This window comes from Aspergillus neoniger, assembly GCF_003184625.1.
Source record: "Aspergillus neoniger CBS 115656 unplaced genomic scaffold BO87scaffold_5, whole genome shotgun sequence".
Classification (NCBI taxonomy): domain Eukaryota; kingdom Fungi; phylum Ascomycota; class Eurotiomycetes; order Eurotiales; family Aspergillaceae; genus Aspergillus; species Aspergillus neoniger.
In genome coordinates this window covers 607,440-625,403 of record NW_020291133.1, presented here as the reverse complement: position 1 = coordinate 625,403, position 17,964 = coordinate 607,440, and the positions used below count along the sequence as shown (strand labels likewise).

At 39.7% G+C, this 17,964-nt stretch overlaps 3 protein-coding genes across 3 annotated transcripts; 2 read left to right on the top strand and 1 right to left on the bottom strand.

The window, feature by feature from the left end:
* Window positions 1-784: 784 nt before the first annotated feature.
* BO87DRAFT_413222 (uncharacterized protein) lies at window positions 785-6,276 on the top strand (the record flags this gene model as incomplete). The annotated part of the gene is made up of 8 exons (XM_025626560.1): window positions 785-1,042; window positions 1,097-1,940; window positions 2,000-3,687; window positions 3,738-4,079; window positions 4,129-4,737; window positions 4,800-5,676; window positions 5,731-6,039; window positions 6,091-6,276. The coding sequence occupies exons 1-8, from the start codon at window positions 870-872 to the stop codon at window positions 6,274-6,276; spliced, it is 5,028 nt and encodes a 1,675-aa protein (XP_025483309.1). The 5' UTR covers window positions 785-869.
* Window positions 6,277-6,602: 326 nt separating this feature from the next.
* On the bottom strand, window positions 6,603-7,525 carry BO87DRAFT_301130 (glutathione S-transferase family protein; the record flags this gene model as incomplete). The annotated part of the gene is made up of 4 exons (XM_025619149.1): window positions 6,603-6,933; window positions 7,010-7,193; window positions 7,266-7,400; window positions 7,489-7,525. 4 exons carry the CDS (start codon window positions 7,523-7,525, stop codon window positions 6,603-6,605), a joined length of 687 nt encoding a protein of 228 aa, XP_025483308.1.
* Window positions 7,526-8,545: 1,020 nt separating this feature from the next.
* BO87DRAFT_422694 (cytochrome P450) lies at window positions 8,546-10,066 on the top strand (the record flags this gene model as incomplete). Its single annotated transcript, XM_025627130.1, has 2 exons — window positions 8,546-8,584; window positions 8,642-10,066. 2 exons carry the CDS (start codon window positions 8,546-8,548, stop codon window positions 10,064-10,066), a joined length of 1,464 nt encoding a protein of 487 aa, XP_025483307.1.
* Between the last annotated feature and the right edge of the window lie 7,898 nt (window positions 10,067-17,964).

The following is a 17,964-nucleotide window of genomic DNA, read 5'->3' as shown; positions in this document are numbered from 1 at the left end:
GATGGACAGTACTTGGTCACAGGTACCGCACAGCATAGGCTGGGAGATACCGTGAACATATCATCGAAACACCTATTCTTGAGCCGCGAGACTATTGTAGGTCAAGAGAGAAGATCAATGAAAACGCTAGGAAAAAAGAGGTCCTTGCTTTAATGGGAATGAATTGTCCAAAGGACTTGATGTCCTTGTACTTCCAATTGTGATCTCCATGGTGATCACCGTCCCATCACAGTCGACTTCCAATTTCCAAAGGTGTGGCTTAGACACTGTGAGTATCTGGTTGGACGCAACGCCGGGCGACGTGCTGTGACGGCGTGGCCCTAACGCAGTCGGTTCCCTTTGGTGACACAAACCAGGAGGGGAACTACTACTAGTGATATGAGGCCCACTGGTACTAGTTGATGAATCCTATTGGATAACAATATAGTGTTGTTATGTACATAGCCTCGTAGAACGGCTCGTCGACTTCAGGTTGGAGTGGGCATAGCCGCCCAATTCCGGTGCAGTCTAGCCTATTGGCCATAGTGCAAAGACTAATTTACTAGCTGGGCGTCGTGATGAGAGACATTGTAGCATAGAATACTGTCTGGCGAAGCACAAGGCTGGCGCTAACTGACCCCAGCACTAACAGCCTGACCACTAACCTTTGGGCCTAGTGAAACAACAAAAGAGGCAAGTGCTGTGCCGCTCATCCATGGGTGTCTGAAGGTGCCGCTCTTGGACGGGTTGAGGCAGCGTTATTCTAAACCCCTTTCTTTAGTAGTGTAAAATATAATGCCGCCGGCGCTCCTTCCTCTCCGTATTTCTCACTCGAAGCTTCTCTCCTTGCCATCATATCTGCAGTTTGCTTCCAGTATCGGTGCTTTCACATGTCTGATCCAGTCACGGGCCGAGAAAGGGCCCGCAAGTTGGTCCAGGGGATCTCCGAGAGACATGAATATCTCGGAGAAGATGTTCTCAGTCTGATGTCGGACGAGGTCCGTCGCCAAGTCGAGGAAGCGATGCTAAGGAAAGATGAGATGATTGGGTCTTCTGTGGTGACGTTAGCAGCTCTTCCTGGGTTTACTTACTAGTCATTTCTGACAAACGCCACCAGATTGTCCAAGAACCTTTACAATAGCAGCGCGCGCTTCGTTTTCGAGCTGGTGCAAAACGCCGATGATAATCACTACACGGTAGCCAGAGGGCGCGGAACTGTTCCCTCGCTTGCCCTCCACGTCTACCCGCGTCGTATTGTCGTAGACTGCAATGAGGATGGCTTCACACATGAAAACCTTGTGGCGATCTGCGATGTCGGAAGGAGCTCCAAGACAGGTGCACAAGGTTACATTGGTGAGAAAGGCATTGGCTTCAAATCAGTCTTTATGGTAGCCTGGAAAGTGCATATTCAGTCTGGTGACTTTTCCTTCTCGTTCCGCCATAAGCCAGGAGGTTCGGGAATGGGGATGATCTCCCCAATTTGGGAGGACGTTGAGGAACAGCTGCAGAGACCGATGACCCAAATCACTCTCTATCTCCATGAGGATACGGCTCCGCGTGAAACCGCTATGCAACAATTTCGTGATCTTCAGGACACCCTGCTGTTGTTCACAAAGAACCTCCAACGGCTAGAAGTCTCTATGTATGACGATAATGAAGAGCAAATATCGTCAACGGTGTTTGCAATTAGCAGCCAGAACGAAAATCACAAGGTGCTGAGAAAAACAGTCATTCGAGATGGTACAACGGAGGAACTCGCGCGGAACTACCACTTGACCAAATACATCGCGCACGGCCTTCCTCGAAGTGAGAATCGTACATATACTGACGAGGAAGAGGGGGCCCTGGCGTATAGTAGAGCAGACATCATACTCGCATTTCCAGTGAGCCAGGATTTTGTACCGATCATTGAACCACAGGATGTTTTTGCCTTCCTTCCCGTCCGCAGTATGGGGTTTACCGTAAGCATTCTACAGTGAGATGCTTTTTTATGAATGTCTGCGTTGACCTTGCCTGGCAGTTTTTGATCCACTCAGACTTCGTTACCGATGCAAGCCGACAGGATATCGTCCGCTCTTCGGCGCGAAATCGCAAGCTACGAACTGAAATCGCCAACGCCTTCAATACAGCGATCTTAGAGATGTGCAAGCATCCTGCATTACGATATACATGGATGCGCTACCTTCCTAAACGCGACGGACATCATTGGGATCTTTTCTGGGTGGACCTGTTGGATGAGTTGAAGTCACGATTGATATCGAGTCCGATTATACATGGCCGTACCAGTGGACTTTGGTATCCCATCGAGCAGATGCGGCGTCTATGGGACTTTTGGTATGATAAATCTGGAGACCCTCTCTTTCCAGATTTGCCACGGGAACAGTATATTTCTGCCCATTATGCGGAAGAAGACATTGCGCGGCTCATGGATTATGGGCTAAGCTTTATGGCAATGTCTGACATGATTGCAAGGGCTAGGATGGACCTTCAATCCACACATTCCAAAATGAAGAACAGGGAGACCAGCGAGGACTGGCACTCTCTTGCTGCGACAGCCCTCAGCCATTCCTTTCGCTTGGGATTTGATACCTGTATGGAGGAGGTCAAAGCTCTGCCCTTGATTCCTCTGACAACGGGCAAATGGGTGTCTATCAAGAAGCGGGCTGTCTACCTTTCATCTATTAGTGGTATCGAGATCCCCAGCAGCCTTGGAATTGACCTTGTAACTCCACGGGCAGCGAGTAACCCACAGCGTAAACAGCTGTTCAAGGATCTAGGGGTCCAGCAGGCATCTGTCGATTTCGTTCGGAAGTTGATCAAGGAGAAGTCTTCGGGGCTTTTTGCTACTCCCATGTGGAGGGAACGTCTGCTTTTCTTGTATTTCACAGAACGTCTCGGTTCCACTAGCTCTCAGGCTCTACTCATGGAATTATTCAACGGTAAGGGCCCGGCATTTTTCGATCATAAGGGTCAGATAAAACAGCCAAAGTTCGACCCGGTCTACTTTCCCAATGATGATCCATATGGTGCGAAGGCACTGCTGGAACCCATTCAAGGCGGAGCTCCAGGCTTAAACGTCTCGTTCATTAACGAGGAGATATATTTACGTGATCCTCCATCGTGTCCTCCAAATGAGCAACGAACATGGATCGAGTGGCTACAACAGGTATTCCATGTCCGGGAGACCGTCTCACTCATAGAACCGAGGGATTGCCTGTCAAAAGCCAGACTAGGGCGAGAATGCCTTTATGTCGCGCAGCACCGACCGGAAAAATTCATGGGGCTGCTTTTAACCTGTTGGGCGGTCGACGGGTCTAGGATCATTCGACAGCCAGAACTGGTGGATGAGATTCGCAAGTTCAAGGTACTCTGCGAAAATGGCTCGAGATATCCATTGGGCAGTACCTACATTCCCATCCCGGACCGGAGGGCGACGGTTTCAAGGTTCCTGAAGGACCAGAAGTTCTTCCCGTGGTTGCAATTGGATCAGCCCATGGATGGAGGGAGCCTTACACAGCAGTGGATAGTATTGACAAAGGCTCTTGACTTTGGTCATCCCAAATCTCAAACTCACTTTTATCTTGACATACTGGATTATCTAGATTATGCTCTGCAAGATGGGGCCTCTGAAGCGAGCCAGATGTTTGACCTTTATGTCCACATGCAGATGGAATGCCATGCCAATCCGTCTGCTGCAGATGCAGTTAGGTATACTTTAACCACCCAGACAGTTCTTGGAGATTGCTAATTAAACATAGGGACGGTCTGTATAAGCGCGACAGATACATTTGGATTCCGCTGCATACCTGTGCAAATCTGGATTATTGTCTTTGGGAAGCACCACACCATATGGCGAGCAAGTACCCCCTCAAGGCACTGTTTACAGAATACTGTCGGCAAAACCAGGCAGATGCTGTGTATCTCAAAGACTTCTTTCAAAAGACGCTCAAAATCCCCGATGTTAGAGCGGATGATCTCGTGGTCGAGCTGGCGAAGCTGAAGTCTGACAAGTGTAGCGATTTTGACCAAATCAGCTCAGTATATTTGAATCTGCATCGAATGTTCAAAAGGCTGTCTCCAAGGACATTGACGACTTACCGGTAAGTTTTTTACTTACCTCATAATAGAGATTTTGGCTTATTCCTTCAGAAAACGGTTTTCTGAAGATGCTCTCATCTATGTGCCCCCCAATTGGTACACCACGCCGGAGTGCCTTTGGTCAACGGCTACCTCTATTCCTGGTCGCATTGCACTCAATGACCATTACCAGGACTTGCAAGAACTGTTTGTCCATTATTTGGAAGTTCAGACCCTGACCATGCAAATGGTCGTCGAAAAGCTGCGAGACCAGGGTCGGGCGGGCTCGTCTTCCGTGGCCGAGGTCAAAAGCACGATTTGGACCTTGAACTCTTTACTCCAGGGTCAACAGGCAGATATAGCACCTGCTGAGCAGGTGATAAACTATGCTGTATTTCCTGTTCGGTTTCCGCACGGTGGTGTGCAGCTTCAGACTTCTGCGAGTGTGTTTGCAATTGCAGATCGCAAGCACCTCTTCAGTTACTTTAGTTCGAAGGCCAACCTGCTAGATTTTGAGGTCGATGAAGTCCCACGCCTTGAGCCATTCATCCAATGGACTGGACTGAATGGCCGCTACTTATCGTTGTGTATCAAGGAGATCACAATGGTGGGGGGAGACCACGCTCGAGATTTATCTAATCCTGACCGCGACATTTCTCAAAAGGCACACGGGCTCCTTCGGTAGGTTATGCACTTCCAAAACACAATGTTTGTTGCCTTATCTGACCATGATATTACTATAGCGTTGCAGTCCATCTCAAGAGCCCTCGAGTAGCTCAGGATGAATATGTTTTTTATGAGGCCCTCAAATCAATCAGCATGAAAGAAACCAACGGGATCTCATCTGAGCTTCATCTCAATCAGGATGGGAGGGATATCAAGGTAGAAGTTTCTAGGAGTGAATTGCACCTCGATGACCGAGATGGCCAGCTCACTGTGTATATTCCACAAGACAAGCGAACTCAAGAAATCTGTTTTCTTGGCCGCATTCCACTGGCTCTGCTGCAGTGGATGATGACCAACCCATTAACACAGATTACCCACGAGTTCAGCGACAGCTTCGTCACTATCATCCAGACCCTCCTGCATGCTAAGAGCAAGTACGTCTCGGATCTTTTGGACCTCGCTGGTATTATGTCCATTGCGAGGGCAGACGACACAGTTGTTACGGCAGAGAATGAAAGCCAGCAAACACAAGAGATTGAAGATCAGCAATCGCACAGCGATTTATCATCGGCTGCCGTTAGTAACAGCTCAATTATTGTCCAGCATACCCCTCAGCGTGATGGGCCCGTACATACGCCACCTCGACCGAGACAAGACTCTTGGGTGTCAGAAACTACTGTTGTCTCTGCCTCAATGCGGTCCCTCCCTGTAGCTCGCCCATCTCCAGTGCTCCTACAGAATTATACAAACACGACAGCCGACCCCGAATACTACCAATTGCTTTCATCTGTGCTCGCGTCTGCTAGGAATGCCATATTCCCCAGCCAAGGTACCTTCGACATGGCAGGTCTGGACGACTCAATCACATCGGTTGCATTCTCCGAGACCATTCGTCTGCGGGCCTCTGACCAGTTTGAACGGGACTTCAAGGTCGGTGCAGCCGGAGAACTATTCGTAAGTCATCTTATCTATACTTTTACCAATAAGAATATATATTGATCGCAGCAGGTATTCGAACTCCTCTCAAGACTAGACCCACCCCTACCTGCCTTCACCCGCGACAACTGGCAAAGCGTGATTCGCAGATTCGTCACAATTCTCCCCGAGTATTCCAACATGACAGCATGGCATGGTCGTGAGACAGCAGATATTACCTACGATGATCAGGATGGAGTTCTCACCTCCCTCTTCATAGACAAAGGATACCTACGGGATGATGTGTGGAGGGGAAAGACACCTCGGTTCTACATAGAAGTCAAATCTTCTACTGCGGACAACCGTACGCCTTTCTTCATGAGCAAGCACCAGTACCGACGGGTAAGAGAAGCTACAAATCTGTTCCAGTCATATGACTTTTCTGACCTATAGCAGATGCAAGAGATGTCCAACGGCGAGACACAGTCTGATAACATGGACATGGTGTATGTGATCTTCCGAGTGTATAATCTAGGACAGCAGGGCATGAGGATGAAGGTTTACGTGGATCCAGAAATGATGCGCGTGAAAGAGGAGTTACTATTTACTGCCGAGGGGTGGTCGGTTGTTCCGGCTTGATGATATGTTTCGAGAGTGGCATTTGTATTTTCATGACCTTTATGGGGAAGTTTGTTATATTGCGTTTCCGACTCAGAAGTAGAATCTACTTGCTCTGTACTGAGGTACCTTTCATTCTTCTAGGTATATCATTCCTTCCGAATTTAGTTTTTGCATTTGTTAATAAGATAATAAGGAGCAGTTACCGCGCTTTGTGTGTTCATGACGTTGACAAATGCATTAGTAGGTAGGAATGGAAATATATAACCAAAGAAATCTATCGAAGGTTGCACCGGCGAACATTGCAAATATCTAGATATTCTAAATCATCAAACCCAGCAATCTGATCAAGGGCTCTTCACCTCTTTATCCATCAACACCCCAACCACCTTCTTGACCGACTCCCTCGCCAGCATGGCTTCCTGCCAGCGTGTGAAATGAGGAAACTCCTCGGGACGCCACGCCTGATCGCCTTCACGACCAGCCATGAAGAACGCAATCTGCATATTCCACATAACGAACGCCAGGTCTGCGTACGTGCACTTGTCGCCCACGAGCCAATCGCGCTCCTTCAAAACAGAGTCTAACACGCCCGCTACACGCTTGACCTCGGCACCGTAGCGCACCTTGGCGCTTTCGGGGGATTCACCGTAGATTTTCTCATGGAAGATATTGAACCTTTAGATAAGGACATGAAAAGTGTCAGAGGATCGATAATTGGGCGCAAAAATCTGGGTAGGAAGCTTTAACTTACCATGCAGATTGTCCAAAGTACGGGCCCTGTCCCGAGGCCTGAAAGTAAGACCACTGGATCAATTGATATTGTTCCGGGAATGTATCGTAGGATATTTTGTGGTCTTTGTCGTAGGTATCGATGAGGTACTGGACAATGGCACCTGATTCCCAGAGAGTAAGACCGGTGTTGGGATCGATGATAGCTATGAATCGAGTTTCATCAGGACCTGCAGTAATAATGGCGTGTTGTGGAGGAACGGATAGATTCTACATACCGGGAACTCGGCCGTTAGGGTTCACATCGGTAAAGGGCTTGGTCTTCAGGCCGTCGAGTTCGACCCATGAGGACTCATATGGAAGGTTAAGTTCCTCGAGGATTATGAGGACTTTGGAGGGGTTGGGTACTTGGTCTGGATTTCGTGTTTCCGGTTCTTAGTATTGCTTTCTTTGACGTAGTGGGCATACCACTCAAGGGTGAGATAGAGAGACGGAACATACTTCGCCAGAAAAGCTTGATGGGCTGCAAGGAAGTCATGTTGGAACTGTTGTGTTCTATTTCTAATTTCGTTTTCGGGAATTGAGGGTCAAGGGCGCTTGAATTGGAGAGTGAGGATAATAGCAGTGATGGCGTTGCGAGGAACAAGGGCTATTATGTGTAAAAGGCCAGGCTGGACTGGTCGCCAAAAAATCGAGTTTACCGCGTGGTGGAGCGGATGTTTACACTAACGCATCAGAAGCACTTTAGCTTGAGATAGAGGGGTTACTTCGCCTCATTTCTTTGTTCCAGCATGTATGGGAGGGTCGGTCCAGGAATTTCCCGCCCAACGCACCGATGGACCAGCGGACCGAGATCCTTAGCAGATCCAGATATACTACACGCAAAAGTCACAGACAGGAATTAGGTGATCCCAGGTGCGGAGGAAGGACGGTATCTAGTTCGCCTTGTCTCGATCAATCTAGAGCGAGGTACCCCTGGCACCATAGAGCTGCAACTAGCCTGATCAGGCAGGTATACTACATGAACTGTTATTTTAGGTGCGGAGTAGGATGCTATCTACTAACGAGCCTGTCATGTCTGGGCCGCTTTCAATTAGCTACCAGTCGCAGGCCCGTGCGGCAAATAGAACCACTATGCCCTCTGCTTGGGCTGTCAGAACGAGAACCACATAGGGTACTCCGTATGTGGGTCCCTCGGTTCTGGGGCGCTGTATGTCCTGAACCTACTGTGGCATGCCCTGTGTAAAATACGGCGTAGTTAAGGGACATATTTAGTGCTTATTGTGGGGGCAACATCACTTTCTTGTTTCCATTCAACCCCCGCGTCTTACTTAGTGTCAGCGAACTAGTATGCTTAGCCCTCATGCTAGTTTAGAACGTAAACTCCGCCTCTCGCTAATCATGTTGCGATCGTTACCGATTATGCCCGGTGTACAGAGAGGCTGCCTCACCCCGTACTTTTCAACTTCCTCGCCGGTTGTATGTTCCAATTTTTTTTTTTTTTTTTGTTCTCAGTATCTCGCCGTCCAACACCCCTCTCCTCCTTCACCACAAGGCAATGGCTCTTTTCATCTTTGCGACCATCCTGCTTATCCTCGTAAGTGCTCATCTCCATTTCCGGGAATTGTGCAAGTCAAACTAACTAGAAAGTCAGTATCTCACCACCCTCATCATTTATAATCTATTTCTCCATCCTCTCGCCCGCTACCCCGGCCCTACCCTCTGGCGTGCATTCCGTTTCCCCTTTATTCTCACCAATATCAGCGGCCAACTTCCTCATCGTATACATGACTTACACACCCAGTATGGTGACATTGTCCGTGTTGCACCTGATGAACTCTCGTTCATAGACGCGCGCGCCTGGCGGGACATCTACACCTCAGACCGTGAATCTGTCCGCCCGCATCAATACAAAGACCAACCGCCCGGCAAGAAAGCACCGAATCTAATTGCCTGCTCGGAGGCTGATCATGCTCGTCTTCGCAAGAACCTGGCACCGGGCTTTTCGGAGAAATTCACTGCACTTCAGGAACCGATTCTACAAAAATATATAGATGCACTTTTTGCTAAGCTGGACGCAAAGATTACGAGCAGTGGGGGCGACAGTGCCACCCAAAGTGCTGATTTAGACCTCGTGGAATGGATCAATTACCTCGCCTTCGACGTGATAGGTGATCTCACCTGGGGTAGCTCATTTGGGTGCCTCGAGGGTCTGCGGTACCATCCCTGGGTGCAGACAGTTAGCCAGTTTAAAGCTGCCATCGTTGTTGGCTCGATGAAATTCTATCCTCTGCTTTATCGTTTCATGATGGCTATCACCCCAGCGGATGCCCTGAAGCCAGTTATGGAGATGTGGAAGGTCACGGATGAAAAGGTGGCGGAGCGAGTAGCCACCACTACTCCTAGTACTGCCACGCGACCGGACTTCGTGGGAATAATGATGGCATCGGGTGCCATGACACAGGAGGAGATGGAAGTGAACTCCATGCTGATCATCGCAGCGGGGAGTGAGTCAATAACGACCATTATTACGGGAGTCATCAACTATCTTCTGCGGGACCAGAGGACCCTCCGTGAATTGGTAAACCTGCTCCATGACTCCTTCCCTACGGAAAAGGATATTACAGCCATCCGGCTGAAATCTCTCCCATATCTCGACGCAGTTTTGATGGAGGGCATGCGCCTATGCCCAACTATTCCAGATGCCATGCGAAGACAGGTCCCGCGGGGTGGAGCCAGGGTGGCTGGGCAATTTGTGCCGGAAGGGATGATTGTCTCAATCCCTCCGTTTGCTAGTTACCGCGCACCCCGCAATTTCACAGGGCCGGGTGAGTTTGCCCCGAGACGGTGGCTGGGAGAAGATATCAGCAAGCAGAAAGAAGCTTTCAATCCATTTTCACTGGGGTCACATAATTGCCCAGGCCAGAATTTGGCTTGGATGGAGCTACGGCTCATTCTGGCACGGTTGTTGTGGAGGTATGATCTAGCGGGGGTGGATGTGCCGGCCTGGGAGAAGCAAGGGATTTGGTGGTTTTGGGATAAGAAACCTCTTATCGTGAGGGTTAGAAGGGCTCAATAGGGGGGTTGATGTGATGGATAAGATTTCCGCTCGTGGATCCACCTCCGGGGTTAAGAATTACTGGCTATGATTCGGTCATATCAGATCCGCTTATGATCCGCCAGGTCGCCGAACTCATGCTGCAAACATGTTTTCTCCTACAATTCAGTCAAACCCGGATACACCTGACCAAAGCGAGGAATACGCAGCCCCAGGGCCATGGAGACAGACACTGGAGATGCAAGATAGAGAAAAATGAGTTTCTCCTTAAGTCAGCAGGGAACAACACACGCCTTAAAAGAATCAAATACATTGGAAGCAAGAGTATGGACAAATAACAGAGAGGGAGCAGTAAGTCACAAATAGCTGGCTAGACAGGTGACTGGATAAATGCGATACTCATATGCAATATCAGTCTTGCCTTTCGTCTTACTTCGCTTTGCTTTCTTATATGTCTTATTTTGTTTAGCTACGGCAACTAATTTTGCTACATCGTACCTTGCGTTGTTTCTACGTACTTCACCGCGAGATTGGAGAAATCTGACAGCATTACGGGCATTATTCTTTTCTTCAAGCAGTTAAGCACTAACGCAAAATTCCGTCATACCACCTCATATAATGATATTATTTGACAGGATATGACAACATCATCACGGGTCCATGGTAACTATTTCCGCCGACGCATTCACCGGTCATTTGCAAACCTCTCCAGCCAATAGAAGCTCTTGAATCCTCGAGATATTGGAAGAATCGCCAAAATCCACTTTGCTCCCCTGGCCAATAGCGACGCGTCGCTCCAATGTGTGGGACGCGACTTGTGAATGTGAGGAAGGATGGGGTAATCGAAGGGAAAAGGAGGATACGGTGGATGATACGTCAAATGCTCATCATCTGTTGGGGCATCTATCTGAGTCACCCGTGCTGCTTGGTGGCCATCAACATATCATTTTAGTCTACTTGGCAAATGTTCCAACATCATCTAAGTAAATATACTCTCAGCTGTAGCACTTATATAGTATAACATAAGGGGGTCTTCTATCGTTATATATCTTACAGTCCTAGTCAGAACTTATTTATTTAGCCTGATAGCCTGATAATGTAGTCTATCACCGTATAACACGGTATCCCTACTCCAGAAGTTCTTTCTTCTCACATAAAACTCTAGTAAAATAGTACTTATTTAGAGTTTAATTTACTGTCTAGGTACCCTTTGAATCTAATAAAAATAATTAATACTAGTCTTTTATGTAGTACCGCGACTGCTGGCATGTAATTTTAATCAAGATTTACGAATAAAAGATTATTATTATTAGTATCCTATTCAGAATTTTGTACAAGTTAATTATTATTATAATTATTAAATATATTTATATTCTTCCAAGTTACTGGTTCAGTCTTTCAGTTATTGATCAATATTTCTCAACGCTGTACTAATATATGTTAGAGCCCTCTTTCTTTCTTTCCTCCTTTCCTTTTCGGCGTTTTCTTCTTTTTTGATAGCTACGATAGTCTATTGAACGTTTCGGGTCTTATCCCTTACAAGAGGCTATGAACTGCATTCAAAGACAGGACTATTGCAAGGCGATATCTCTATCGGGAACCTTATTCTTAGCAATGACCACGCTGGACATTGGCCGGCCGTTCTTATCGATTTGGACCTCGCCATCCGGGAACAGAGAGAAGCGTTTTCTGTAGCAAAAGGGAAAACGGGAACAAGGGCATTTATGGCTATTGGATTGCTTTGGCGAGAAACACACATTCATGCATGGTCTGTGTGACGGCGAGTGACGTCTCAGGGTCACGTGACTTCTGTTTTGTTTGCTTTATTTGCCTGTCTCATATGGCTTGCTTATCTTTGTATAATCATATATTCTTCCTGAGCTTCTTTCTTTCTTTCCTCATACTAGAAATTCTTATTAAATAATATTAAATTTAATTATTTAAACAGCTTTTACATAATTTCTAATATTACTTTATCTTCTATTTCTTAAATTAATATTATACACTGCCAGCTACCTAGCTTGGCAGCCGGTATCACTTCTTATATATATTTAATAATACTAAACACAGCTAAGACAGAACAATCTGACTGAGACCTGAACTAAGATAATCAGCAAAAATATTTATAATAACCAGAAAAAGCTATACTAAATTAGTACTATATATTATGAATTCTTAATAATACCTGATAATTCTACTAAGAAGAAAGTCTGATAATAAGAAAAATATTATTTATAACCAGTTCTATGAACTGTATATAAAGAATCCTGATAAAATCTTTAATATAATTTTCTATATTATAGAAAAGATAAAAATAAAAATATATAAGATTATCCGCCAGCAAGACAAGCTTAATAATAACTGTAATAAATTAATATATAAATATAATTTATATATTATTTAATTTTTTTAATTTAATAACCAGAGCAGCTGAGCAGCTGAGACTTCTGAATCTAAGAAATTAATAAAAATCCCTGATCTACTTCTTTTAATAATAATAAAACTATCAGCTTTAAAAACTAGCTTTTTATAATATAGTAGAAGCTGGAAACTAATACAGATTACCTGAGTATAATTATTATCTGATGAGTTTATATAACCAGCTACTATAAAAATAATACTAAAAAATATTTAATTTCCTAATTTTATTCTGATATTCTAAATCTCTATACAGATATGATTAATATGCTTGAATATCTGAAAATTATTTATATTAATTTAAATAAATCTTACAACGCGCGCTAATAGTATTAGAAGTTTAAAATAATAATTAATAATAAGTTTTATAATTTTATATTTATATTCTACTATCTTGCCATAAAGGCAGGTATTACTAAAATTTATTAAAAAAAAAATTTCTATTAATATCTTCTGTTTAAGTTACAGAAGCTGATAATATTCTACTTTAATAATAATAATATAATATTCAAGTAATATATCAGAGAGTATATCTAATTATCAGACTTAATTAATAATATAATAAAATATTATAGTAAAATAAGTATCCCGAATCACCAGCTGTTTATATTAATTATTATTATTATTATAATTATAATCTTCTTTATTCTGGCTAAAATTTTTTATAATACTAGCCGCGCTACTAGCATAAAGCCAGAGAAATGTACTTGTATAATAACTGAAGAATACTGTTTTATTTACTAAAAATAAGAATACTTAGCCTGGGATTATTTAAAAAAGAAAATAAGTTAAATCAAGCTATTAAAAATAATGGAAAATAGTAATTTAATAAAAGATAGTATTTAAAAGAAATCTTCTTTCTAGACAAAATAAATATTAATATTAATTTATTAGATTTATAAGATCTGCTAGGCTAAGAGAATGAAAGCTTTATTATTAAAATTCTAATATTAAATAATAAACTAACAGTATCTACATGTATTCTTGCTGATACTAGAATTAATACTTATACTTATATAAATACTACCTTTACTATTCAGATAATCTACTGATTCTAAATTAATATTATTTCTTTTAAAATTAATTATATTATTACAGACTTTGATAATAAGATTATAATATTTCTAATTTATACTATCTGACTTATACTTATGGTTGATAAATACTAGTTTTATAATATACTATTTCTGATACTTAAATTAGGCCGCCATGATATTATCCTAAAATAAATATAATTTATAAAATAAGAAATCTTACTAGATTACCAGTAAGATAAGCTAATATAATCTAACTATCTTTCCCTATAAGATAAAGTCAAGGCTGGACTATTATAATAAATCTTTTAGAATATTTTATTATAATATTTAATCAATCAAAGTTACCAGTAAGATACTATTTAATAAGACTATAACTTCTAAAGAATAATTAATATCCTATTATAGATATTCTCTTCTAAAATAAAGTCTGAAGTATTCTGAATCTATCAAAATACTCTACAGGAAATCTTAACTAAAATATACTAAAATCTAGTAAATCAGAATTTTCAATATTAAATTCTTAGAGCTCTCCAGAGCCCCTAAAAAAGAAATATTTTTAAAAAAATTAAGATAACTTTTATCAGGGCCACCATCTTTTATAAATATTTTTAAAATCCTGAATTAAAAATATTTATTACATCCCTGAACATGATCAAGAAGGCTATTATAAAAAAGATAGATTCTAATAATAAAATATTTAAATTTATTAAGAAAGAAGAGATAAAGCAGACTCTTTCTAAGTATTATTATAATCTAGTAAATATCTTCTTTAAAAAAAAAATTAGATATTTTATCTGTTTTTTGACTCTATAACTATTATATTTAACTAAAAAAAAGTAATCTATTAGAAACAGCCCTCCTTTATAAGATAATCCTAGAAAAACTTAAAGCTGCCTGTGATTATATTATTAAAAATTTAAAAAAAAGATTTATTATATTTAATATAGTCCTGTTCATCTCTCTTATCCTGATAGTAAAGAAGCCCGGAGAAGAATTATATTTATATATTAATTATTAGAAGCTTAATATCTTAATCTGTAAGGATTTTTATTTTATTTTTTTAATTAATAAGATAATAAACCGCCTCCAGAATATAAAAATATTTATAAAACTTAATATCTGTTAAGGTTTCCACTATATTTATATAAATTCTAAATCTAAAGACTTAACTACTTTCTAAATCTGTTATAGAATCTTCAAGTATTAAGTATTATTATTCAGACTTATAAATAAACTGGCAGCTTTCTAGTATCTCATTAATAAGATCTTTATAGACTTTCTAGATAAGTTTATCATAATATATATAGATAATATACTGATCTTCAGTAAAAATAAGATAGAGTATAAGTTTTATATCTATCAGATTCTTAAGTACTTTCAGACAACTGGATTCCAGGCAGTAATCTATAAATATAAGTTTTATATAATAAAAACTAGATTTCTAGATTTTATTATTACTACTATAGATATTCAGATTAATTCTGTAAAAACTACTGTAATTACAGAATAATAATATCTGACTACTATTAAAAAAATCTAATTATTTTTTAGATTCTATAATTTCTATTAATATTTTATAAGAAACTATAGCTAGATTATTAAGCCCATGAATCAGCTCACCTAGAAAAATACTTTATTTATTTAAAACTAGTTTTATAAGATAGCCTTCCAGGCTTTAAAACAGGTCCTGATATTAGTTCCTGTATTAATCTACTATAATTTATCTAGATTTATATATATTAAAATTAATACAGCTAATAGAATAATTACAGAAGTTCTTTACTAGCAGGTTAAGAATATATAATATTTTATAATTTATTATTTAAAGACTATATCTTTACCTGAATATAACTATAATATTTATAATAAGAAAATATTAATTATTATATATATTCTCACAGAATAGAAAGCAGAACTGGAAAATCTATAGTAATTAAAAAAATTTATAATTCTCATAGACTACTGAGTCCTGGAATATTTTATAACTATTAAAAAACTTAATATTCAGCAGGCCTGCTGGGCAGAAATATTATTTTAATATTATTTTATTATTAAATATTAACTAGGAAAGAATAATATACTAGCTAACTATCTTATATAAAAAGAAATTAATTTAGAAGTAGCCAGTAACTACTATTACCAAATACTACTAAAGCCTGAGTTTCTAAAACCCGGTGTAGTTTTTAATCTAGTACTAATAATTTCTATAAAATAAAATCTTTATATTATAAATTATATTCTAGAAATAAATTATATCTATCTCTTCTTGGAAGACCTCCGGGAGTAAGTCTATTAATAAAAAATTAATTATTTTCTGTAAAATAAGCTGCTTTTATATTAAAATAAACTAGTAATTTTTAATAAAGATGATTTACAGATCTAGCTATTAAATAAAATTTATTAATAATTATTACTAGCTCATCCTGGGCGAATAAAGATAATAATATTAATTAAATATTAATACTTCTAGAATACTTAGAATAAAGATATTTAATACTATATAAATAACTACTTAATTTGTAAAAAAAGAAATATATATTAAGATTTACTATTTAATTTACTCTAATTCTTTCTGATCCCTGATCAGCCATGATAATATATATTTATAGACTTTTATTTCTTCCCGAAGAATTATTATAGGTTTAATATTATTTTTATCATAATAAACTGCCTTAGTAAATATATAGTATTTATTTTCTGTATAAAATAGATTTTTATATAAGATATAATCTATCTGTTTATTAACTAAGTTTATACCTGGATAAGATTTCCTGACATTATTATCTCTGATTAAAAAGATTAATTTATAACTGATTTTTAGAATAAATTATACTAAATTTTATAAATTAAGTTAAAATTTTTAACAGTATATTATCTACAGATTAACAGATAAATAAAAATTATTAACTAATATACAGCCTAGCAATTTATCCTATTTATTAATTATTTTTAGGATAACTGATTAGAACTGCTACTACTTATTAACTTTATTATTACAGTTTTGCTCTATGAATCTACCAGGTTATTTTTATTTATAATTAAAAAAAAATATAAATTCTAAATATTATTTAATTAGACTTTTTTAGTAAACCTGTTACTGTATACTATTATCTGAGATTAAATCTGAGAATTTATTTACTATATAAAGCAGATCTGGATCTTTATATAAGATAAAATTTAGAAAATATAAGACTAGTAGATATAATAAGCTAACTAATTTTACTGCCCTGTTAATTTTAATATTAATAATAAAATCTTTATTAATATTTATAACTAGAGATGGGGCCAGCCCTCGCGAAAGTTATCAGAAAACTGGTATAATTCTGTACTTATTATTAATAAGATTAGTAATATATATAAAATTTATTTTCTTAAGAATATATATATATATTCTGTTTTTTATTCTAAGAAGCTCTGCTTATATAATATATTTAATTTATTATTAAAATAAATCTAAGACACTGCCGTACCCATTAAAGTTAATAATTAGATAAAATAAAAGATTAAAAATATTCTAGCCAGTTATCTGTAATACAGTTATTTTTAATATAAAGTTAAATAACTAATATCTGATACAGCTGATTATATCTGGTATTTAATAGAAAATTTCAAGAATATCTTCTTCTATCTTTAAAATTATTATATAAAATATCTTATTTATCCCGGATCTTCCAAGTGCCTCCTGTAATAGTTAGCAGCTGTAGAGACTGATGAATTTATATTAGAGTATAAAGAAGATAACTTATTACTGGCTGAGGACAGCCAGATCTAAACAGAAAGATAATATAACAGCAAGTGATATCTCAGGATTATATAATTTCTGTTTTATTTACTTTATTTGCCTGTCTTATATAGTTTACTTATCTTTATATGATTATATATTCTCTCTGAGCTTCTTCCTTTCTTTCCTCATACTAGAAATTCTCGTTAGATAGCACCGAATTTGATTATTTAAACGGCTTCCACAGTCTGGAGTCTTTCTTCTGGATTTGTATACATGGAAGCTCTGGCGAGGAGAACCGTAAATTTGAGAGATGGGATTACCTCGATGGAGAGAAACTGGCGTATCAGATTTTGGGAATCATATCCGATGAAACCGTGTGGTGAGTGGTTGAAGGCCGAGGCTGCTTGACGCGTCGAATTTCTTGAGGGGCGATCGGGTCGATTCGATTGAGCTAGTCCACTCCCTACACTACGTTGAAACACAAGGCTGAGGAAACATGAGGCCAAACGCGGTTGGTTGATTGATGCTATCAAGGCCACACAGCCAGAGATGCGAAGGCCAACAAAGGGTTGAGGCCGTGGCCAAAGTGATCAGCACGACAAACTACCTTCGAACTAGTCTTTCGCCCAAAAGCGGGGTAAGGAAGAGCGAACGATCGGAGACTAGACAATTTCAACTGATCGGGCCTCTCCCAGAGGATTACCATTGTATTTCTGAACCTTCCAAAGCCACAGTGGACC